Source organism: Urtica dioica, chromosome 7 (assembly GCF_054948205.1).
Source record: "Urtica dioica subsp. dioica isolate 48M chromosome 7, U.dioica_male_clone48M_v1_H2, whole genome shotgun sequence".
Taxonomy (NCBI): Eukaryota; Viridiplantae; Streptophyta; class Magnoliopsida; order Rosales; family Urticaceae; genus Urtica; species Urtica dioica.
Genome location: NC_142762.1, coordinates 29990324 through 30016149, shown reverse-complemented (window position 1 = coordinate 30016149; position 25826 = coordinate 29990324). Strand labels below are relative to the sequence as shown.

Genomic DNA, 25826 nt, shown 5'->3' with positions numbered 1-25826 from the left:
GTCTTCTCATGTCTTTGCCAAATACATGCAGTAGAATGTGCACACATAATTCCTATGAATGAATGTCAATATCAGTACATATTAGTCCATTTCAATAACAGTTTCAACTTAGTATATATTTCAATAACAACTTTATTAGTAGTACAAATTAGTATATATTAAAAACATGAAAATCCCCGTCTGTTACATGAATGCCTAAGTCCATTGCATACATACTCCCATACATATTCCGGACTTGAAACTGTAAGTCCCCAGACCAGTAAGCTATGTTCTCAGCGCTAAGTACCTTATTTTTTTCCCCTATAGCCTTGAATATTCTTTGACCAATATCACCTTACCATTTCTCCACTGCTAATCTTTGTTTACTAAACCTCTGTAACAGGTACATCCTAATTCTCTCTAACATTGACATAATAAGTCTCTGTCTCACTAATAACACAACCCTAGTACCACTAATGCACTCACATGAGTTGTTAAGCAAGATGTCACACTTGAGAGTGGTTCTGAAATTGCTCCTGGTCCAATAATGTACTGGTCTTTTTTAACACAGTCAAGTCATACGCCTTATCCATCCTCAGCCTTAATCAACTCCATTTCTTGAAAGAATCTTTCAACTGAGTAAGCTTTTCCAGCTGCCATCACCTTGTTTGTTAGAAACTCTCCCTTGAATATATATTAAAGAAGATATTACAAAATCAGTAAATGATATAGGATATTAGAACAATTTATGGCATTAATATATATTAACTTCGTGGAATTTGATTGCAAGTGCCGTACAGAGTGTATGTGCTCTCTCATTACAGATCCCTCCTCCCACATCCCGCTTAGTGCTTCCTTTAATCCTTTTTGTTTAACAATGATGAACGTCCAATGATGATCATTGTAGATTCGCACATCTTCTCTCAAAAAGTTTATAAACCACGCCCAAGATTCTTTGCATTTGGACTCAACCACAACAAAAGAAATTGTGAACATGTTGTTATTAGTAGCAATGCCAATTGCCGTGACGAGTTAATCTGTGTGATTTCCTTTGATGTGACATCCATCGAAACCAATTACAGGTCCACAACCCTTTACGAACCCATCTTTACACCCATAATAACATATATAAAGCCTCTTGAATACAGGCTTACCTGCTGATGTTCACAACATGTCGGGATCCATAATCTATGACGAAGAGCTCATTCTCTACATCCTCGGTGGTGTTGGCCAAGTATATGACTCCGTATTGTGAATCCCATTTCCATGCAATGAGATCTGAATCTTCAAGAGGTTCAATTCATTCTTCAATCTCATGAAATGAGAATCAAAGCAAACAACATCGTGCAAGGTCAAACCAGCAACGTGACAACAAACGTTGCTTATTCAGGATCAAATCGTGGAAATCCTGGTCGTGGAGGTGGAAACAAAGGATCTAATCGCGGAGGCTCGAATCGAGGTGGAGGTGGATCTCAAGGTGGACGAGGATGTTGAAAATCAGTGACAGTTGAAAATAAATTCTTTTTGTTATTTTTTCAAATTTTAAAATTTAATTAGTATTTTTAGGTGCAAATGTCTTTATACATAGGGCTTGGTAATAAATCTGTCAATTTTTTAGTTTTGATTGAAAATTGATAAATGACAACAATAGTAGTAATATTTGTATCAAATTTTTTTATTTTTTATTTTAAATATTTTTAAGTAGTACAACAGAAAACAATTAAGGGAAATTGATAGAAATAATACCATTTATTTGTCATTTACAAAAAATCAACCAAATCTAAAATATTGACACATTTAGTATCAAATCGGTCCCGAACTGGAATCTGTTCATGACCAATGTGCCACGACATCAATTCAGTTGGTGATCGATTTGGTATTAAATGTGTGGATATTTTGATTTTAGTTGATTTTTGGTAAGTTACATGTATGATTGTTGTCAAATTTTCTGTAAAGAGAAAATAATCGGGGAAAAAGAAACAGAAGGAAAGAGCTGGCTCATGAAACTTCTTCAATTATTTGATTTGTTCATGTTGCGGTGCTTTTGAGATTTCAGAGCACTGAACTCTCTTTTTTCTTTTTGACCAGGACAAAGGAGCACGAAAACCGGCGACGCTTTCTTCTGGAAGGTGTGGGGCTACTCGGAACCTCAATTAAAAAAGAGAAGAAATAAAAAACCCGCACTTTAACTTTATCCACTTCCTTATAACATCACACACGTGCCCGAACATAAACATATTCGAGTTCTCGTTTTCAAACGCCATGGCTTCTCCGGCGACGAAGGTGGATAAGAAGAAGGGCGATTCGGGTTTCGGTTGGTACGTTACGCCGAGGCTGGCTTGCTTCGGGATCAAGTCGGAGCCGGAAGAAAGGAAAGGGAGTTTCGACATGGAAGTCCCTGAGAACTTTCGTAGCAAAAACCCCGACCACTTGGTCGTCATGGTCAACGGTCTTATTGGAAGGTAAACACCTCGCGATTTTAATCTTCGCTTGATTGTGATCGTGTTTCTCATCGATCCGAAATTTAAATAATTTGGCGATTTTTGTTTGTGCAGTGCTCAGGATTGGAAATTCGCAGCAGAGCAGTTGCTGAAGAAGTACCCTAATGATGTTGTTGTTCACTGTGAGTCTTTATGATTAAATGGTTTTAAATATTTGAAAGTTCGGATTGTTGCTACATCATATAATTAATTTATAAATGGAATGTAATAGATATGTGATGATTGGGTTGTGTAATGCAGGCAGTGAATGTAATTCTTCAATAATGACGTTTGATGGTGTTGATGTGATGGGAGAGAGATTGGCAGACGAGGTTGTTTGAACTTTTGAGCTCCTTTTGACACTCTTGAATATTTAGGGCTGTTTTTGCTTTGGATGCTCATAATTAGTCCTCTCTCATTTACAGGTTATATCTGTTATAAAACACCATCCGAGTGCTCGGAAGATTTCGTTTGTTGCTCATTCAATGGGCGGCCTGATAGCAAGGTACGCCATAGCCAGGCTGTTCGAACGGGACATCAAGAGAGACCCATCGTCGGCGAACGGTGATCACGGTACCAATGTGTCGGAAAATCCGTCTCAGGAGGAGAGCCATAAGGGAGAAAATGCTGGTCCAGAGCCCGCCGATTTCGTCGAGAGAGACCCATCACTAGGGAACGGCGATCCCGGCGCCAATGGCTCGGAAATTCCATGCCCGGAAGAGAATTTGAAAGGGAAAATTGCTGGGCTAGAGCCAGTCAATTTCATAACGTCTGCTACGCCGCATCTCGGCACGTGGGGACATAAACAGGTGAGAGGCTTATGCTTTTGTCAGAGAGTTTCCTTTTAACAGTGAGAACTTGAGCAACTTACTATAAGCTTTCAATTGGAGACAAACACTTGTAGTTAGTTCATCGTAAGTTGAAAGGTTTTAATAAAAAAGAAGGTTCATTGTGCTTAATAATCTGTAATCAAAGTAGCGGTAAGGGAAAACGCTGTGATATGTGAGTAGGCACTCTGATAAAAAACTTAAGGCCACTTGGCATATCTCACAGTCGATCTACCAAAGCCCCGTGGGCTTAATAAGGAGCTAAATAAAACCTATGATAGAAATGGCAATTGAAAATTTGAAACCATCAGTAACGACTCTCTATCTAGCATACTCAATATGGGATTCACCCTCAACATAGGCCAGCTCATAGGTTCGGAGTCGTAGAATAATAATAAAAAATAATTAGCCAAATAAGCCACCGAAAGTCTAAGAATTGCTAAATCATAATAATAACAATAATTAAAAGATCAGTACCCTAAAGAGTAATCCTGTTTGTTTTACGTAGTGTTGAAATCTCGTGATCGGACATGATTTTTCAGTATTTCAGGTCCCGGTTTTCTGCGGCCTTTACAGTCTGGAAAGAGTTGCGGCTCGCATATCGTGGTTTCTCGGTAAATCTGGAAAACATCTGTTTTTATCAGACAGTGATAATGGCAGAAAGCCTCCTCTTCTTCTTCGGATGGCCAGCGATTGCGAAGACCTAAAATTCATGTGAGTGAGAGTCCTCACGGTTCTAACGCCAACAGCGAGTCCCGAGGATTCCATAATTTATCACTAAACCTTTTTCTGTCTTTTTGCAGCTCCGCATTGCAATCCTTCAAAAGACGTGTTGCCTATGCAAATATGCGCTTTGACCGTATCCTTTTCTTCACCCATTAAAAACTAAAAATAAAAACATATAAAAACTCAGTCAGGTTTCGTTCAAATGCTTTACTTGAGTAAAAATAATGGGCTCTTTTTTGCTCGTGTATTGTGCGAATACCTTGACTACTTTCACAGACCTTGTGGGATGGAGTACATCGTCTCTGAGGCGTCGTAACGAACTCCCAAAGGTAATTTTTTTTTTTGTTTCATAAATGCTAAACAGATAATTTCTCTGCACCAAAGTTCTAAAACTAGTCTGGTTTTATGTTCCAGCTTAAAAACAAGGCATTAGATGATAGATATCCACATATCATCAATGTGGAACCAGCCAAAATAGCCACTCCTCAAGAAGAAGTCTCAACCGAGCCTAAAGCTGGGAGTAGCAAGAGTGCTGACATGGAAGGTTGTTACTCTTTCCTCCGTACGTGATCATATCAATGAGAAAGTTGCAGTAATTTTATCAAGTCTGTTATATATATAGTATGAATAGGTAATTAGGCGGGTCATTAGGATTTATGAGAGAATTGAGTAAATTAATTGGCTTATGACTACTTACGTACTGATAACACTCAGTAAAACTAGATCTGGTTTATCAGTTAAATCCTATCATTAGTTCAGTCTCGGTGAATAAATTTTGGATAGAGCAAAAAAAATATAAATATATTTCTATTAATTTTTTCGTACGCAATTGCTTTGAATGATGATAATGAAACCATGTAGCACGTAATTTGACCTTTTCGTGACTTGATGTTCGCTAATATCTTTAATTTCTGTTTTGGTTGGTTGAACACATACACATTGACGTAGTACATGAAGTAGCTATCTAGCCATATGAAAAGTTCGAATTTTGAAATAGCCAACGTTTCGTTAATTTTTTGTAAATAGCCACATAAATCTATTTACGCTATAAAAATAACAAAAAAAGCAGAGTAAATTTATAGTAAATATGGTTATTTACGAAATATTTCCAACAGTTTTTGGCTATTTACGAAAAATTTACAAAACGTTGGCTAAAACGCAAACACTTATATTTATGTGGCTTATATCGCTAAATTTTTGTTTATTATTATATAAATATTGTCAGAGGAAATGTTGAAGAGCCTAACGAGATTGAGCTGGGAAAGAATCGACGTGAGCTTCCATGGGAGTAGACAGAGGTATCTTGCACACAACACAATCCAGGCAAGTTTGCTCATACCAATCCACCCTATAAATAAGAATGATGTAGAGATAAATAATATCGCATTTTTATCTGAATTATATTTACATTTTTTTTTTGTTTTAGGTGAAAGGTTCTTGGATGAATTCTGATGGAGCTGATGTTATCCAACACATGGTTGACAACTTTATCCTTTAGGCGGGTTGTTTTCTTTGGGACGAGTTTAAATCTACGCTAAGCTCAGGGAAAGTTACAAGGCCGATATGCTTACATAATTCGATATCACGACGCAACCTGAATCGAAGAGACTGATTTTGGAACTCATGAGACATTGTTCTTCAAATCTGAACTAAATCAATGAAGACTTGTGGAAGGACTTGGACTCCAAATAATATATGTTCATGTCATACCGGACAGTTGTTGAGCATATGGTCGCAGATGGGAATTAGGTATATTATTATGTATAGTTATCTCTGAGAAATGTAGAGATACGTAAAACAGCAAAATTGAGGTTTGCGGAAACTATTTTACGTGGATCTTGTGCAGATGCTGTAATTTTTGGTTTGGTATATACATTCCGTTTAACTTACTGTAGTTCTAGATGTAAAATGAATTGTTTCTGTTTTTGAAGTATCATATATGTTGAGACGAAGGTACGGATTTCACGTTTCTTAAAAAGCAAGTGTATAAATATTCGCCTTTATAAATGAAAGAATTGATTAATTATATTTTCTGTCTTTAGTAGCTCCCTGTCTTGTGTTTTCCTCGTCTTTTAATTTGAACAGGAACATCTAAATTTCTCATCTTTATTATTTTATGAAAATTGTTCTAAACTTCTTAACGTTTTTTTTTCTTTGGCCTTTCAGTTTTAACTTTTAATGACAATAGGATGATATTTTAGTCTGTTCCCAACATATTCTAATTGGCGGAAAATTTTAGAAGCAACAAAGTCTCTTCTAATCTCCAAAATTTGACTATTTGATATAGTGCTTGGAATTTCGTTGAATACGTTAGAAGTGACAAGTCACTTCTAATAAAAAAAAAGTCGTTGCCGCTTCTAATTAGAAATGACTTGTAGCTTCTAGTTCAAGACATTGCTTCTAAAACTTTTTTTTTTTTTTTTTTTTTTTTTTTTTTTTTTTTTGCAGTAGTAGTGTTAGCTTCAAAAAAATTAAACAAATTCTTATATTAGCTTAAAAAAATTAAACACTACCAACCAACAAAATAGGGACGGCGTTGGACTCGGAAGTTGTGGCGTGTTATTTTCATTTTGCTAAATTAATTTGTGTAATTATAAAAAAGGTTCTATAGATATATAGCCAAATCGAAACTATAGTTTTGTTAAGTAGCCAACATTTCATTAATTTTAATCAATTAGCCACGAATATAATTAACCGAAAAAATCTAGTACAAAAATTACTCAAATGCCCTATTACAATTCCTAATCTAGTAAATAAAAGTGGCTTAGTTCTTTATAATTTTCTTATAAACAATAACAAAATTATATTATCAAATTAGAAATGTTAGTCAAAATGGTAACTAATACTTGAAACGACTTAAACTTAAAGGACCCGGGATCGAATACTAATAAAACACATTTTTAATATATTAATGGGTCGGGTACTAGGTAGACGGATACAAGTCGTTTTATTTCAATACCAGGACCCGGATCCGCTAAAATCTTAACGGGTCCTATCCGTTTACCACTTACCCGATAAAAGCGGGTATTACCCGGCCTATTTAAATCGGTTAATGGGTAAAATTGTCACCCTACGTGCCCTGTCATCCAAATCCATCAAATAGAAGTCATTGGAATCCTGAGTTTGCAAGCTGACAAATTATGCATCCATTGCTTCAACATCTCCAACCCTTAATCATTTGTTTATTGAGTTTTCTTTGAACACAGATTGAGATTCGTATCTCTTAATTACAAAAGTAGAGTCGTGACTTCCAAACACTAAATCCGTAATTGTGCTCTAGAACATAAGAAAATTGATTTTGCATTTTCCATCCTTAGAAACCATTACGTAGTTTGCACTCTGCAGTCGCTATATTTATCCATAATTTACTAATTATTTATGATGTTTTTAATTCGTACACACGAAAAAGAAAGATACAAATGGAGAAATAAAAATGAAGAAGGCACTCTTTATTTAATTCTTTTATTCATAAACGGTATCCATACCCGTTGACACACCAAAGTAAGACTTAATTTCATATTAATAGAAATACACCAAGAATGTCTCTAAATCTCATTGCACCTTACACATATCGTCATAAAAAACAGTATAAGAACCCTCATTATAAAACTCCCATATTAAAAAGTTGAGGTCAATCAAGGCGAGGCCACGGGACGGCCACGAGCCTCATGAGGCCATCGTTGCAATGGAAAGCATCGCCTTGGCCGTAGCTAGCAAAGTAGTAAGGCCTCCATTGGCTCAGCTCCACCTCAAAGCCTCCCTCCGACCCCTGACTCGCGTTGGCCACCAGCTCCGCTTTCTCAAAATCGCATGCTAAGAAGCTCCCCAGACTCGGCAAAAGATACACGTTGTACGTGTACTTCGGATCGCTAGGAGTATCATACCTAAATACTGTAAAACATTCCCACACTCAATTGATGATTTAATTATTAAATGATTAACCAATGCGTCGTTTCGATTTAATAATGTCGTATTTGATGTAACTCCCCCACAATTATCATTAAAAAACGGTAAATAAAAAAAAATGAAAAATCTTACAAAATAGTCATTTGAAACTTATTGATTAGCAAAATAGCCAAAGTTTTAACTTTTCAGCAAAGTAGTCAAATTTACGTTTTCAAAATTTTTTTGACAGCCAAGATTAAAATTTTTGACGATTATTATAAGCATTTTATCACTTTAAAAAAAATTAATCTTGAGGGTCAATTTTTTTTTTAAATCAAATTGCTGCACATTTTGGCTATATCACTGAATTAAGACAAACTTTGGTTGTTTTGCAATTTCATAATTTTAAATTGACTATTTAGCTACATCACTCGTAACAAAAGGTTAACTAAATGTGCTTGAAATGGGGTCATTTTGGCTCTGGAGGACCTTAGCATAAGCTGAACTCACGGGGCATATAATTATTAAAAAAAAATTTAGGAGGCTTTGTAAGAAGAAAAAGATAACGATAGAGGGACACATGAAAAATGAGCATAAATTGTGTCAAATTTTCATTGATGTATATGATTAGTAGATTAAGTAATTAATAATAATGAAGACTAACCAAGTTTGTCATTGATGAAGAAGGGGCTATTTTGGATAGCCCAGTCAGTGTAGTTCACACCGAAATGCCAGCCTTCTGAGCCTCCAACCACAATGGTTTTTGCATCACTAGTGATTGCCAACAAGGAGACAGAAATGAGGATTACTATGAGTCCCTTTGATACACAACTCATTGACATGGTCTTAGCAAACCTAAGTAAGATGTGACTAATTAATATGCTTCCTTGTGTATATGCTCACAGAAGAGATGAGTACAAGTAGTATGAGGTTTTTATTCTTATGTAAGGATTGAGGTTTATAAAGGAAATTTTAAGCCCTTCTTTTCTCTTAATTAGTTGGTGGGTTTAATATTATAAAGGCTTACGAAAATTTCGTTTCAAAAGTTTCATACGTTTGGGAGAGACTTCCATTAACGTTTTTTTTTCTTTCTTCTTCTTCTTTTATTTGATTCCTTTCTAACTGACGAATAAATGAGTATTATATTCCTTATCTTTCAGAATTCAACATGTGTGCTTGTTGGATGAGTGGTGCTTCTGTTAAAGGGAAAAAAAAAGTCTATTAAAAATCATTTCATCACTTTGGTCAGTTTATTTAGGTTAAAATCCATCATATGTCAGTAAGTCAGATGTGACAACTGAAATTGGGTTGGTCGGGCTTTGAAAATGTTTATACCTTAAAAATTGAAGTGAGGGAGGTAATTTTACAAATAGAAAAAGTCGACTTAATTGGCACTTGATAATCAAAGTCGCAGAGTTGAGAAGAAAATTTCTTCTAGATCGAATACGCGCGGGTGGAGCAAGAAAAAAACAAAACAAAACAAAAGACTCCATTGACGCAAGAGAATTTTCATTTTCATTTATAGCTTTTGTGCTTTCTATATCACTAAGCCTCAATAAAACCTCTCCAAACATTCAGGGAAGATAGAAAAGTGCCCGTTTCATCTCATTCATAACCGGCTTCCGGCTTTTATAGATTCGGAACATCCCATAAAAAAAACATAACAATTATTTCTCGAAGGACATCGACTCAATTCATGTACAACTACGTTGTTTTTCCTAGCAATCCATTTAAACGAGCATCTTGCAAATATTTTGCCAAATTCACAATATCTCAAGGAACAACGACTGAATTAGAAAAAACGACTTCTCAAGATTCTCCAATATGCCTTTGTTGTCTCTTTCAACCACTAAATCCGCCATATTTTTGAATTTTCTCTATTAAAAAGCGCAACATAAACTCCTTGCATCTCCGCCTCTGCTCGGGAGGCAACTATGATCGAATCCCTCCATATCCACACATCTCTCCCATCATTATTCCTTCGCAATAACTCCCATAGCCGCACATTTCCCCAAGAGCACATAGACCATCACAATCTCTACAGTTGAGTCTTCGTGAAAAGAATATCGCGGATAGTGAAAACCATCACCTAGTTCCAAGAACAAATCATATTGAATAGTTAAGCAATCATAAACCAATACCAAAAGTAGACATGAAAAAGATGGCATCTAGATTAATACGTATATCCTAACGATCCCATTCGTTTCTCTTTTGTTTCACTTTGGTATCCAAAAATGACAAGCGTTGCATGTGACAACGACCAACCATATTTATAGGCAACCATTTGATTAACCTACGTGGACTTTCTATTTCAACCCATCACATAAATAGAACCCAAAGTGTCTCACATTAAAGTTCTACAAACTATTATATACATTAAAGCTCAATATCCGTAAATGTTATTAGATCACTTTTAACAGACTATGCTTTATCGACAATCCACAATACATAATTATCAAACATATAAGCCTAACGTTAGATTAAAGATTTAACATATGCTTGAAAATAGAGCAAAAGATTATGTCACTTAGAGCATCTCCAATCCTCCAATAGAGACCCTCAAAACCTCAATGTGAGGATTTGAGTAGTGGAACCTCATATTTGAGGGTGCACTATTTGGATCCTCAAATATTGTAATGTTATTATTTATTAGTCATTTTCTTGGTATAAGTTGTTAAAATTGACCCAATTTTATAAATTTTAGTAAAATATTTATTTTTTGGTACATAAAGATAAATTTATTTTAAATAAATCATTTTTTATATAATAAATTGATATATCAAGTATTTGTTACAACTAGCCAATCACATGAACAGTTAATTTGATTAACTTCGGCCTAGTAGGCTATTTTCATAATAAAATGAAACTTGAGCTATTTTCAGAAGGATGATTGACTATTGGGCTACTGGCCTAATTGCCCTTGATATATTTACTATTGGATGAATAAAAAAACCATACATACTATTAATATTATAAATTTAAATTAGCACAACCTATAATTGAAGAGTATAATATTTAATACACTATAACTCAAATAAAAAAAAATACATTTAGACTAAAAATTTATTAATACACTATCCTTTAGTCTTTGTTTTATTAAAATGTAACTTTATATTTTATCATTATTTATGTGTAATTTATGTTTTAATCTCTGTTTCATTAAAATTTGACTTTATGTAAAGTATGTTTTAATATTATATATGGAAGTATATTAATATCAATATTATTAAATATTGAGGAGTAATATGCAAATATCTACAAATTTATAGGGATAAATTTGATGACGAGTAGAAGGCTCTTAAATCCTCATTTCGAGGTTTGAGCATTCTCAAAATGAGGGTCACATTGGAGATGCTCTTAGTAATCATGTTCATTTATTCAATGAATAAAAAGCCTTGCACAATAGATTATAATACATGCACAGATCTACTAGGAGAGAAATTTGTTGAGCTGTTGCAATGTAAGTGATTCTTTCAATATTATCGGAAATTAGAGCAACATAAAGCTTCATGAGACTTTTCGTGGAGGTAGTCGGATAAGATAATGATTGTGGATATCTTATCAGAAATCATTGTCGTCTCTCACCACATTTTTTGTCGTCTCTCACCACAATAAAAAATGCCTGTCACTGTCCAACAAAAAAACTTGAAACTTTGATCAACCAAAATTCTATGTGGGTATCATTTTATGAATGGAAATAAGAACACTCAAGAAAGCGAAACTAAAAAGGGAAAAGAGTTGAGAGCTAGATGATTGAGCTAACCAAGTGGAGCATGAATAAGCAAAGAACGTCTCTTAAGCTCGCATACTTTAGTTTCTCAATTGATTATCCAATTTATAGCTCATCTAATATTTTTAGTTCAGGGATGAAATTTCTTAGATCCACTCTTAACTATACGACTTATGATACGGGTTGCACATATTGGACAGTAGCTAAAGAACTGGCTATAAAGAGTTGTGAGAATGAAGAATATGATGATGGAATATATGATAATGAACTTTGATCCTATTTACAATTCGGAAAATGGGAAAATCTAGTTTATGAGTTGAGGAATCTACTAATTAGACAAAGTATATACTATTATTATTGAAAATTATATTTTGTATGAATTAATAAAAAAAAGAACTAGATATCGGAAACACTTTAGTTTTAAGTTGAAGATACATGTAACAAACAATGAGCATATGATCAGGGCCGGCCCGATCTCATCCGGGGCCCTAGGCGAATAAAAATTTTGGGGCCTTTTGAATAACCAAAATTATTCTCAATTAATTTCTACATTGTCCTGTTGTAAAACTTGTAACTGTTTTTTAAATGACCAAAATTATTCTCAATTAATTTTTAAATAAAATTTTTCCGAATCAACTAAATTAAAAAAAGAGAAACACAATATCATTCATTCAGCTATACCTATCGGCTATACCGAATATCATTCAGGTACACATACGTTAAATAAAGAAGAAAAAATCACTGCCAACAGAAAAAAGCAAGAGGCTAAAAAAAAGCTAAGAACAAGTACGAACTACGAAGTTCTGTGCATTTTTTACCTTCTCAGAAACATTACAAACGAAAGCTAAGAGAAGCACTGCAATTTTAAACATCTGAGTAACCAGGGACTGTGAGTAACTATCATCTGAAGCAAATAAAAGCATAATTTGAGCATCCATGGCAACAATGAGTATTGAATATCAAGTCAAAGTACACACCCACAATCGCACAAACAGCTTCAGTAAAGAGGGTAACACTGCAATTCAAATCCCTAATTTTCAAATCCATTCTCAATATTCCAAATCCCTAATTTTCCTCACCTTGATTTAGTAGGGCTCGGTCGGAGGAGATGGCGCGTTTGTTTGGGTCACGGGGAGGCGGAGGAGATGCTCGTTTGTTTGGGTCGCGCGGAGATGGCGCGTTCGGCGTTCGTCTGGGTCGCGCGGGGCGGAGATGGCGCGTTCGGCGTTCGTCTGGGTCGCGCGGAGCCGGAGGAGATGGCGCGGAGGAGAGGGTCGTTTGGGTCGCGCGGAGGCGGAGGAGAGGAGATGGCGCGGAGGAGACGGCGCAGAGGAGAGGGACGGCGCGGGTCGATCGTTCGTTCGTCTGGGTCGCTCGTTCGTTCGTCTGGGTTGCGGAGGCAAAGGTTAAATACAGATTTTTTTTTGGGGCCCATTCATATTTGGGGCCCTAGGCTTGGGCCTAGCCCGCCTTAGCCCAGGGCCGACACTGCATATGATTAATATGAGCTGATTAATATGAGTGTTTCGTTTGATTTATAATTAGGATCGTCTTAGATAAAACAATTAAAGAAAGATGTTTAAAAAAAACGTTGATAAAGAGTATGAAGCTCTGTGACTTTAATATAGTGGGACCTCGTATTGGCTTGTATTGTCCTATGAAAATACAATTTTGGAGAAATAGTGGCGAACATAAGAAAACAATTTTGACCAACCTAGAGATAATATCATGTAGAAAAGGGAGAAGGTTAACTGCTTGTAATATTTGTCATTTCGCATTGATTTTTCTAGTTAAGTTGTTTTCTACATAAATGCGAAGAGTGCTAAGACAGTGAAAATTTATTATAATATAAGATATGGTAGAATAAATCAATATGAAACATAAAATAAAAGCGATAATAAATAAGATAAAACTTACATACTTATGTTCTATACTTAATGAAGTGTCTTAAAATTACCTCTTGTAATAGTTCATTTTTTTTTTGTGATATAAAATTGGGCACTCTAGATATCTAGCCCATGCGAAACATGATATTTGTATATAGTCATTAATTAAAAAAATTATGGAATCTAGCCACACCTTCAAATTTGTTTAATTTTGTACCTATTTTACCCTCAACCAAACAACATAATACAAGTCTTTACTATCAGTAATAAAAAAAAAATGTAATTGATGACACATGTTAATTTCTCCCGTAAATCAAGAAACCATCCCAATAAATATTCGAAATATGAAAAAGTGTATTCACTGTTTTTATGATATCTCTTGATGATGTTTTAATAAGTTATGTAACACGACAATTTATCAGATTAATACGACAATTAGAGCTATAAATAGCGAGACAATGAATTGGTAACCCACTGCGGTCAATCATGCCTACTTCTAGAGAGATGCTACTCCCAGTGGTAAAAAAATTTCATTATCTGGTATAATAAGTACAACACGGACAACTCTAAATGATCACCTCTCAGATTTTCTAAACTTTAAAACTACCTTGTGAATTTTGATCCGGACTCCCCCTGAATCTGAACTCATCTCACTTTTCACTCAACTCACTCACCAAATGGTTGATCAACGTTTATAACAATACGTGATTTACAACACCACACACTAGGACAAAAACAGTCATCCGGTACGACAATTGTCGCACCAAATACTTTATATGTCGCACCTAATAGTTTATTAGGTGCGACTGTCCGTCGCTAATACCATTAGGTGCGACAAGTCGCACCTAATGGTCATACCTTTAGGTGCGACTTTTTCCGGTGCGACATGTCGCAACTAATGCCCAGACTATTTTCCTGCCAAATTTATAAAAATTGACGGGTAATTCATATTGGGTGCGACATTGTCGCACCTAATACCCTCCCGCCATAATATTCGGTGCAACATATCGCACCGAATATGTTATTTTAATTAAAAAAATTACAAAATTAGAAATTAGAAAATTAAATCAAAATTCATTTAGAATTAAATAAAAAATTTACAAAATTCTAAATTAGAAATAATATTCTGAAAATAGAATTCTTAACTAAAAATACAAATTCATTCTAAAAAATCGAAAACATGAATTCCTAGTTTTTTTTCCTATACAACTTATCAATAGTAGAATTCTCTCTACCGAATAAGTTGCCAGAACCTCGGGAACCGCTTCCGCGTCCTCGGCCACCGCTGCCTGACGCGCTGTCGCTCGTTCCGCCGGTTTTGGAACGTCCCGATCAACGGATTTTGCTCCCTGACGTCTTGGTAGAATGCCTGTTGTGTCTGATCGTAGCGAACTATGTTCGCTCCAGGGGTCCCAACACCAGCTCTCGCAGAAATGAGGCTAGTCGTTGGTCCCCGCTTCTTCCTCGGCATCTGCGGGGGATCACGCCCTCCTCCTGATGGGTCCTGACCTAAAGTAGACATCCTGCAAAATGAATTGTAGTTAGTATTTACTATTTAATTAGTATTCGATGACTGTGGTTATTATTACATGGTGTTAGTGTTAGGAATATTGCCCACTTGAAGATAATGAATAAATGATTACTAAATTCGATAATAAGATTACTTTATTAGCATTATATGATTAGTGGGTTGAGTTCTAAACAATTAGGATCAATAACAACTATCTTCCGTAGCCTCCGCATTAAACTGAGTCACGTGCTGGGCACCTGAGTTCGGGCGGTGCGCTAAAACATGGTCGATGACTGATATACGCCTGAAAAACTATATCTAAAGTCATATATGTTGAACACATGGGTGAAGGCTGATCACTATGTGGGAGCATTCTACACTTGTGGTAAGTGTACGACCTGGATAGGTCTTGGTGTAGATGTGTCGTTTAAGGACCGTTACGACACACTAACCGAGGCCACTATGATGGTCACAGTGAGACTTGATCTAAATCCTGAAGTGATCATGGACACTGGGTTATGTTACTGAGCTCTTTGACTCATTCGCTAAAAGGCTATTCATGCTAATCACAGCTTATGTCTTGGGAGTTTTCTCAGAGCATAATTCGAGTGGGAAGTGATTTATTGATACGGAATCCAGCCTTCCTGAAAGAAGGTTAATGTTCACTCACCTAAGGGTTGATTCCAGAACCGATAGATTGCTAGCACTTTCGAAGTAAGTAACGTTCGAAAGAATCTTTCGCTGGGGAAGCAACAATGCTTAGGGCTGATATGTATCAAAAGAAGTATAACGGAAAAATTGACTTCTCTTGACACGGGTTGAACCTGGAGGATCTTGATCACGAACTGACTATATCAGTGGACACTCGTCACGATGAGTAAAAATAATTCTAGTATAAAGGAGAGTTCAGTCTTGGCTTACAAGGTGGAGTACTTGACCAAGATTAGACGAATCGATGAAAAAAGAGAAAGGACTATTTCGTCTTTTTCTTCGGATTTGTTAAGCTTCTATTTCTAGGTCCATAGTCCCCGATTCGGCTCTGATAAAGGCGGATAAGAACTTTCGTATAATAATGTTTATCATTATTAATCTCACTTGCTGTAATTGTGATTGACAGCATTAATTATGGAAAACGGGTATTCACAGAATTAAATAAATATTTATGGTAGAATTGTTTATTTATTGTTTGATCAAGTAAATAAACAATTATCAATTATTTGTTTATTATTGGACCAAGTAAATAAATAATTAATTGGGTTTTAAGCAATTGGGCCTTGCTTAAAATATGAAAATCGAATTTGAGAATTTTGGCACTAGGGTTTGCGCAAATCCCCCCTTGGCCGTGTGCCTATAATTCGATTTTTATAATATTGGTATTTACCAATATTTTCTCTTTAGTTCCTTAAATAAAGGAGAGAGAATAATATAAGATATTGTCCTATATTTTCTCCTTATTTATAGGAAAGTATTTAGGAGAATATATGAGAATATATTTAAAGGAAAACAATATATTCCCCTTTATTCTCTCTCTAAATAAAATATTCTCTATTTAAATAGAGAATAATATCCCATAGATTTTGATCTGATGGATGAGAGAAAAAGTAGGATTCACTTGTTGAGCTCCAATGGCCTAGATTTAATCCACCAATGTGAACACAATAAAAGGAAATAAAATATTCTGGAAGATTCCATGAATATCTCCTTTTTTCTACTATAAATAGGGGTTCACGAGAAGGCAAAAATAAGCAATTTTTTGGTGAAAATTTCGTGCTCTCTAGCCTACCTTGGCCGTGCACTTCTGCCTCTCCCTCCCCTCGGAAATTCGTTTCCATTCTTAGTAAAATAAGAGTGAGATCTCGAAACACCTAGTTTCGTGATCTAGTGAGATAAAGACTGTGCCTACTCATCTTTCTTATTCGTCTCAGAGATTACGTTTCGGAAGACTAAGGTGTCATCCTCGAGTCCTTCATCAAGACGACGCAAGGAGTACGCGATTGGTTTAGGAACGTTCTGTAGCTGAACCAAAAATCAATGTAAGTACTCGTTTTGTTTTGCCCAAATCGGTTGCTTGATAAATATGCTCTCGTGAATTAAATTAATTAAACATAACTAGATCTTGTTAATTATAACCATAATTTAATTAGCTTATGATCAGCGTAATTAATTATTTTTCCGCATTAATATGGTTATATGGTGGAATAATCTCAAACGAGTCGCATCGGAGCGATCGTTCGTGTCCGATGCGAGCTAGATCCACCAACAAGTGGTATCAGAGCTAGATGTTATGATTAATTAATTGATTCGTTCTTGTAATTAATTTAAATATGGTTTGAATGAAATTATATGTGGATGTGAATTTCATGCAATTCAATATATGATATGTGGATTGTGATTCGTGGTTTGATCGTAGAATATTTGATTCTCGCTTTTCTAGATTTTTTGTAAACCCGAAATTCAAAGGGTATAGGTTTTATGTAATTATTATTATTATTGTTGTAATCCGATGGTGCGACGTTCTTGATCACGACGTTCGGTGAGAGACGGACACACAACGAAGAAGCATGACGGACGAAGAAAGCCTCCACGACTATGCCACAAGAAAACTTGTCACAAAATTTTGTGACAAGTTTCGGCCGTCCTTTTTTGTGCCGGGCCGCGCCCTCGTGGCGGCGGCGGTCCGGTGCAGCCTCAAGAGTAATCTTGACCTAGGTCAAGATTAGAGGATTCGTTCGGGCCTCAGCCCGGAAACCCTAGTGGGCCCACGGGCCCACTCATTAAAAAAAAAATTTAAGTTTTAAATGTTTTATTTAATTAATTGTATGGGCTGAGCCCTAATGATTTTTATTTAAAACATTACAAAATAAATGATTATGATATCGATTTATTGTAAATGAGACATTAGAATGGGCCCTTACTTAATTAATTTTTTCGATAAAAACTAGAAAAATTAAATAATTTGATATTGATTTATTTTTCTAAGGGACATAAGAATGGGCCCAATTGAATCCATGGGCCAATATGATTGGGCTCATCTTGATTTAGTTTACAGAATCAAATAGGAAACGATCAATCCGAATCAAACCATTCTTGCATGCTCTTGCTTGTTTATTTAATTACTATGCCATGCTTGTATGCTATAACTTAGATCATGTATCGTATGTTAATGGTTGTCATGGGCTTTCATTCATTAAAATTGACTAATTGGATTAGGATAGTTAATTAATGAATGAGTTGAACGGATCGGAGAGCTCTGTCACCAAGCCGATAAGAGGCTAAGCTGAGAGGTACTTAAGAAGACCTAGTGTCTCACCTTCTCTAGTGGGAGCTTTTCCGTGATGGAATACTTTTAGGATAATCAACGCTAGATGTCATGAATTCCTAATCACTAAGATATATCGAAACATCCGTTTTTAAGGGTAGCTTAGAAACACTCGAGTTTTTAATATGACGTAGTTAACTCGAGTGGATCACCTAGATTAAAGTTAATGCTAGGAAAATTAAAATACTGAAAGTATATTGAGTCGTAGGTCTCCAACATTGACACAACACCGTGAGGATGAAAGATCCCCTCGTGACCGGCGGTTTTCTAAACATGGTGGTCAGTTCCATTCGGAAGGGCTTTTCTGATTCCAATACCAAGGTTGTGTCTCTGACGATAGGTGGGAGGGTTGATCTCTGCGTGTACTAGTTACGCTAGTGCGTATGAGCTAGATTTATTTCACTGAAATATTGGGTTGACTCATGCATGAACCAACCGGTGGTTGCTCATGTGGCCAAAGATTCCTATAAATTAGTAGTTAGTGAGCATAGTTATGAAGGTGCATGTACTATGATTGCTCACTAATCTGAGATGGTTCTCATTTTCACTAGGTGCACTCCGTTACGTCACCAGAGTGAAACGGACTGTGGCTATTAGTCGAATTACCTTGAAATATAAAAACTGGGTTCTTTTGATTAGTATTTTATCCCGTGCATGTTTGCATTATAGTTTTTATTTCCTAAATTATATTGATAGTTGTTTCTTTTCATATTGTTAATAAATGTACTTTTATGTTCTTAGTAATCATGTCGAACCCTATTATGGCCCTGTTGTCGAAAGACGTCCTGACTGGAGATAACTTCCCTAAGTGGAAGTCGAATCTCAACATTGTGCTTGTGAGTGAAAGCGTTCGCTTTATCCTCACTGAAGACAGACCTCCTCTTCCTGCTCATGGTGCCTCCAAGAACTTGAGGGAGGACTATGACAAGTGGACTACTGCCAATAACAAGGCGGTGGCCTACATGCTCGCAAGCATATCTGATGCGATGCGAACTAAGGTGGAAGGGAAGGAGACCGCTGTGGAGATCCTTGACTCGTTGCAACAAATGTTTGGGATGCAAAGCGAGCAAGCCCGCATTGAGCTCACCCGTAAGTGCACTAGCACTAGGATGACTGCGGGAACTCCGGTGAGGGATCATGTCATGAAGATGGCTAACTACTTCACCGAAGCTGAACTCCATGGGGCACAGATGGATGGGGTTGCTCAGGTGGGAATAATCCTGAATTCCCTTTCGAGTGACTTCATACAGTTTACGTCCAACTACATCATGAACAAGTTGACGTATGGACTGTCTCAGCTGTTGAATGAACTACAGCCTTTCGAGTCTATCACTCGACATGGGAAGAACAAAGGGTCAGCTCTCTATGCTGACAAGAGTTCTTCGCCTAAAACCAAGAAGAAGTTGACTTCTGGTGCTGAGTCATCTAAGGCACGTCCGAATACTTCAAAGGGGAAAGGTCCCGCGAAGAAGGAAAGGAAGAACTTCAAGAGAAGTGGAAAAGGAAAAGAAAAGAAGCGAGAAAGCATTGGTAAATGTCACCACTGCAACACTGAAGGCCATTGGAAGAGGCATTGTCCTTTTACTTGGCTGAGCTTGAGAAAAACAAGAAGAATGTTGGTATGGTACCTTAAAATTCATGATTAAAGATATCCTAAAAATGTTTTGAGGATAATTATTCATGAGCATACTTCTTTTCTTGTTGCAGAGCAGATCTGATGGAGCACACGTGTGTAGACGAGCTTGCTGAACAATGTCGGATTCAAGCCCGAATTGTAGAGAAGCTCATGCTCCGTTTGAAGATCTAATTTACCGCTAGTTTTATTACTTTCATTTTTGGATTTATTTTTGAACATGGGATGTGTCATTTAATAATCCGAGGTTTTCTGGACTGTAGCCTTTATGGTTATTCCAGAAAGGATGAATCTTTCTTTCTTTATGTTTTATTACATTATTTATGAACACATGGTTGTGTCCTTAAATATTTCCTTCTATAATTGAATGCCTTGATTGCTTTTATGATATTTGAATATGCATGAATGCTTATGTCCTTATGAAAAAGATATAGAATATGAAGGTCACGTTTTTCCGTTCGTATGCTATATAGAAGCACAATAAATAAATATAAATATTTTCTAAGTTATTATCTCTGTTAGAATTTAATTAGCTTTTATTGCTTCATTAAATTCTTATGTTGAATATGTTTTGTTGTTTAAGAACTATTTAGAGCTTTGAAAGCGTCTAAATAATTATTACCATTATTCGACAATGACTTGTGCGAATAATAAGTAATAAAGGAGACACAACTAAAAGTTAGTGTTGATGATGAATTAATTTAGTGGGAGCTTCCTTAATTGGAACCTAGTCACTAATATTTGTATTGATTGAGTGGGAGCATCCTTGAATGGAACCTAGCCACTCTAGATTTATTGATTAAGTGGGAGCATCCTTAATTGGAACCTAGCCACTCTAAAATTCAATAATCGAGTAGGAGCATCCTTAGCTGGAACCTAGCTACTCTTATTCATTGACATAGTGGGAGCATCCATAAATGGAACCTAGTCACTAAATAACAAATATTATTGAGTGGGAGCATCCTTAATTGGATTCTAGTCACAATTGTTTAATAAAAGAGTGAGAGCTTTCTTTAATGAAATCTAGCCTCTTGTTGTTCAATAAATAGCAACATCCTTCATAGGATTAAACCCATCATTGAAGATGGCATCCTTAACCGGAATGTATATGCTATTATTCAATAATTAAAGTGGAAGAGTAATCAATGATTACCTTGCCACATAAATCAATGAATTGAAAGGAAGGATAATTTTGAATTATCTTGTCGTTAAAATCAACAACTAAGTGGGAGCATCCTAGAATGGATCCTTGTCACTCTCATCAGCAATAAACTTTCCTTAAATGGAAAGACATGATCTTGAGATATCACTCTCGATCATACTAACTTGTCTGAAAGTTATTAGCCCATATTTAATAGATCTACCTGTTGAGCTATTAGCTTAAAGGAATAGTGAGATCTATAAAAGGATTAATGAAATGGTTTAAGCTTTAATAAGCTATAAGGTAATGGATTGAGCCCTTAAAGAGAGACATTATCATCAATGATACTCTTCTTTCTGATACCACAAACCACTTCATTTGGGATTTCAAAATTGAAGATGAACTGTCCTTTGAGGATGAAGTTCCAATAACATAAAGACATGGATCGAAGTAGTTATACTACTAAACCTTTTGAAATATGAAAGGTAGATCCTAAGTACTTAACAAACTAATCATGATTGTACATGGATGTTTGTTATAATCGATATTTTGAGAATGATCGATAGGTATAGCTCATAAACAAGTGCCATGAATAAAGTCATTACTATTATAGTTCTAGACCTCATTATGACACAAGTAAATTGACTGAGCTAACTGTTTCTAAAATTAAATTTAGAAACGATATGCTCGTTCCATTATGTCTCAAACATACTTATTGATATAAGGTATGAGCTCAATCTTGAGGCTATTGACATTATCTTTAAAAGGACTAATAATTAGATCTTAGACAATGTCGTATTTCCGAGAATAACTACATGTGTTCTAAACACTGTAATTTCTGGAAATAGTGAGATACTTAGTTATTTAAATATAGTAGATCCTTAAAGTCCTGTGTATATATTGAATATGAACACGACATACAAGGATGAACTATAAATAACCAAGTAATGGAAATAGGTCAATAAAGTTCTTATTCAAACATGTTCAATAAATCACACTATAGTAAGTGGTGATGAGATCAAACCATGCAATTGTGCAACCTGTTTTGGCACCAAAGGGATGCACACCTTGATAGGGAGACTTGTTATCTTTAGATATAAAGTCTGGTGTATAATCTAAAGGTATGCGAAGTGTTAATTTGTTCTAAAGTAAATTTATTTACTGTGAACAAATTGACTTGACCTTAAATGGTAAGTCAAAGATCACTTGCAAAAATGCATGAACTAGAATAATATAAATGAGACATATGTCAGATCGACATAAATGATAGAGTATAGATAAAAGTGGGAATCCATATGATGGGAATCTCAATCATGGGTCAAAGTCTAAACCGTCTATAATGATGTCAAAGAATTAAATTGGCTGAAGGAAACTTATCTTCTCTGGTCAAAGTGGGAGATTGTTAGGAATATTGCCCACTTGAAGATAATGAATAAATGATTATTAAATTCGATAATAAGATTACTTTATTAGCATTATATGATTAGTGGGTTGAGTTCTAAACAATTAGAATCAATAACAACTATCTACCGTAGCCTCCGTATTAAACTGAGTAACGTGCTGGGCACCTGAGTTCGGGCGATGTGCTAAAACATGGTCGAGGACTGATATATGCTTGGAAAACTATATCTAAAGTCATATATGTGGAACACATGGGTGAAGGCTGATCACTATGTGGGAGCATTTTACACTTGTGGTAAGTGTACGACCTGGACAGGGTTTGGTGTAGATGTGTCGTTTAAGGACCGTTACGACACACTAACCGAGGCCACTATGATGGTCACAGTGAGACTTGATCTAAATCCTGAAGTGATCATGGGCACTGGGTTATGTTACTGAGCTCTTTGACTCATTCGCTAAAAGGCTATTCATGCTAATCACAGCTTATGTCTTGGGAGTTTTCTCAGAGCATAATTCGAGTGAGAAGTGATTTATTGATACGGAATCCAACCTTCCTGAAAGAAGGTTAATGTTCACTCACCTAAGGGTTGATTCAAGAACCGATAGATTGCTAGCACTTTCGAAGTAAGTAACGTTCGAAAGAATCTTTCGCTGGGGAAGCAACAATGCTTAGGGCTGATATGTATCAAAAGAAGTATAACGGAAAAATTGACTTCTCTTGACACGGGTTGAACCTGGAGGATCTTGATCACGAACTAACTATATCAGTGGACACTTGTCACGATGAGTAAAAATAATTCTAGTATAAAGGAGAGTTCAGTCTTGGCTTACAAGGTGGGGTACTTGACCAAGATTAGACGAATCGATGGAAAAAGAGAAATGACTATTTCGCCTTTTTCATCGGATTTGTTAAGCTTCTATTACTAGGTCCATAGTCCCCGATTCGGCTCTGATAAAGGCGGATAAGAACTTTCGTATAATAATGTTTATCATTATTAATCTCACTTGCTGTAATTGTGATTGACAACATTAATTCTGGAAAACGGGTATTCGCAGAATTAAATAAATATTTATGGTAGAATTGTTTATTTATTGTTTGATCAAGTAAATAAACAATTATCAATTATTTGTTTATTGTTGGACCAAGTAAATAAATAATTAATTGAGTTTTAAGCAATTGGGCCTTGCACAAAATATGAAAATCGAATTTGGGAATTTTGGCACTACGGTTTGCGCAAATCCCCCCTTGGCCGTGTGCCTATAATTCGATTTTTATAATATTGGTATTTACCAATATTTTCTCTTTAGTTCCTTAAATAAAGGAGAGAGAATAATATAAGATATTGTCCTATATTTTCTCCTTATTTATAGAAAAGTATTTAGGAGAATATATGAGAATATATTTAAAGGGAAATAATATATTCCCCTTTTATTCTCTCACTAAATAAAATATTCTCTATTTAAATAGAGAATAATATCCCATAGATTTTGATCTGATGGATGAGAGAAAAAGTAGGATTCACTTGTTGAGATCCAATGGCCTAGATTTAATCCACCAATGTGAACACAATAAAATGAAATAAAATATTCTGGAAGATTCCATGAATATCTCCTTTTTTCTACTATAAATAGGGATTCACGAGAAGGAAAAAATAAGCAATTTTTTGGTGAAAATTTCGTGTTCTCTAGCCTACCTTGGCCGTGCACTTCTGCCTCTCCCTCCCCTCGGAAATTCGTTTCCATTCTTAGTAAAATAAGAGCGAGATCTCGAAACACCTAGTTTCGTGATCTAGTGAGATAAAGATTGTGCCAACTCATCTTTCTTATTCGTCTCGGAGATTACGTTTCGGAAGACTAAGGTGTCATCCTCGAGTCCTTCATCAAGACGACGCAAGGAGTACGCGATTGGTTTAGGAGCGTTCTGTAGCTGAACCAAAAATCAATGTAAGTACTCGTTTTGTTTTTCCCAAATCGGTTGCTTGATAAATATGCTCTCGTGAATTAAATTAATTAGACATAACTAGATCTTGTTAATTATAACCATAATTTAATTAGCTTATGATCAGCGTAATGAATTATTTTTCCGCATTAATATGGTTATATGGTGGAATAATCTCAAACGAGTCGCATCGGAGTGATCGTTCGTGTCCGATGCGAGCTAGATACACCAACAGTTAGTCATTCATCGTCGTCACTCGATGTAATGTTATTATCGACATCAACATCGTCTCCCTGAAAAACGGCGTATGCCTCATCTTCTTCATCCACTTCTTCATCATCTTCAACAACAGTAACAAGCTCGACTGTAGCGGTTTCGTGTCGATGATTGAGACGGTCGATATTTGACAATTTTATTATCAACGGAATCGATGCTGAAGTGGTCGGGGCAACTTCAGGAATGTCCCATATCCCTCAATGATTGCATTCCTGAACGATTTCCCATTCGTGAACCTTAATGAGATCTTGGATGTAAAACACTTGCTTCGCTTGAGTCGCGAGTATAAACAGCTCTTCTTTAAACCACTCTTTGGCAGTTTACGAACTCGTTGCTCCGGTGGTCTTATCAATGAGCACTATACGTCTTGCATTGTACTTGTCACCATACCATATGCATTTGAACAGTACGACACGACAGTTATGTGAATAGTTCAGCACGATTACGTCTTCCATTCGACCGTAAAAGTTGAACTCGTTCACGGGCACACAAACACCTCTATCCTGGGTGATTCGTTGGTTATCACGATGGCGAGTGATGAACTTCACGCCATTCCCAAAGCAACTCGGATACTGATGAGCAATTTGCACTGATCCCATAGACAATGCATAAAGCTCTTCGGACACGTTGGAACCACTAACTTTCATGTCATAAATCTGGAATATGCAAATTAAGATGATGTCATTAACAGTTTTAGTATGCTTTCAGCTAATGAATCCTTTCAGTTTACCTTTTTTCCCAAACCAAATTTTGAATTATTTTCTATGCATTGCTTCGATATCAGAATATGCAGTTCCCGCTTCAGAGATGCTCGCTGTTAACGTTACGTAATTAGATGTAAATCAATGAGCTAGATAATGTACATATTTAAATGAACGATTCCCTTACATCAAATACGGATCGATTTCTGGACAATTGGTATAAATGTACCACTCCGCCTTCTCTTTGTGGTCGTCGTCTAAAACTATCGGCTCCATCATCCCGTAAGGCACACAGTTTTCGGACCGGAAAACATTAAGTTCCCGCACTTGAACTTCATCGACAGTTTTCTTATCTTCAAGATACCTAGCAACAAATGTCAATGCCTCTTCTAC

General features: G+C 36.0%; 2 protein-coding genes across 2 annotated transcripts; one reads left to right on the top strand and one right to left on the bottom strand.

The window, feature by feature from the left end:
- Positions 1-1936: 1936 nt before the first annotated feature.
- Positions 1937-5938, top strand: LOC149390726 (uncharacterized). The gene is made up of 10 exons (XM_089620290.1): positions 1937-2441; positions 2535-2602; positions 2721-2791; positions 2885-3268; positions 3837-4000; positions 4090-4145; positions 4289-4341; positions 4427-4556; positions 5238-5335; positions 5439-5938. The coding sequence occupies exons 1-10, from the start codon at positions 2242-2244 to the stop codon at positions 5508-5510; spliced, it is 1296 nt and encodes a 431-aa protein (XP_089476416.1). The 5' UTR covers positions 1937-2241; the 3' UTR covers positions 5511-5938.
- A 1508-nt stretch (positions 5939-7446) lies between these two features.
- On the bottom strand, positions 7447-8926 carry LOC149390725 (blue copper protein 1b-like). The gene is made up of 2 exons (XM_089620853.1): positions 8562-8926; positions 7447-7903 (listed from the first exon to the last, which is right to left on the bottom strand). The coding sequence occupies exons 1-2, from the start codon at positions 8737-8739 to the stop codon at positions 7644-7646; spliced, it is 438 nt and encodes a 145-aa protein (XP_089476979.1). The 5' UTR covers positions 8740-8926; the 3' UTR covers positions 7447-7643.
- Positions 8927-25826: the final 16900 nt, after the last annotated feature.

Coding starts and splice junctions, on each gene's coding strand:
- LOC149390726 (XM_089620290.1), top strand. CDS start 2,242: ATGGCTTCTCCGGCGACGAAGGTGGATAAGAAGAAGGGCGATTCGGGT. Junction 3,269..3,836: donor GCACGTGGGGACATAAACAG/GTGAGAGGCTTA, acceptor TCAGTATTTCAG/GTCCCGGTTTTCTGCGGCCT. Junction 5,336..5,438: donor TTGCACACAACACAATCCAG/GCAAGTTTGCTC, acceptor TTTTTGTTTTAG/GTGAAAGGTTCTTGGATGAA.
- LOC149390725 (XM_089620853.1), bottom strand. CDS start 8,739: ATGTCAATGAGTTGTGTATCAAAGGGACTCATAGTAATCCTCATTTCT. Junction 7,904..8,561: donor CTTCATCAATGACAAACTTG/GTTAGTCTTCAT, acceptor AATGTTTTACAG/TATTTAGGTATGATACTCCT.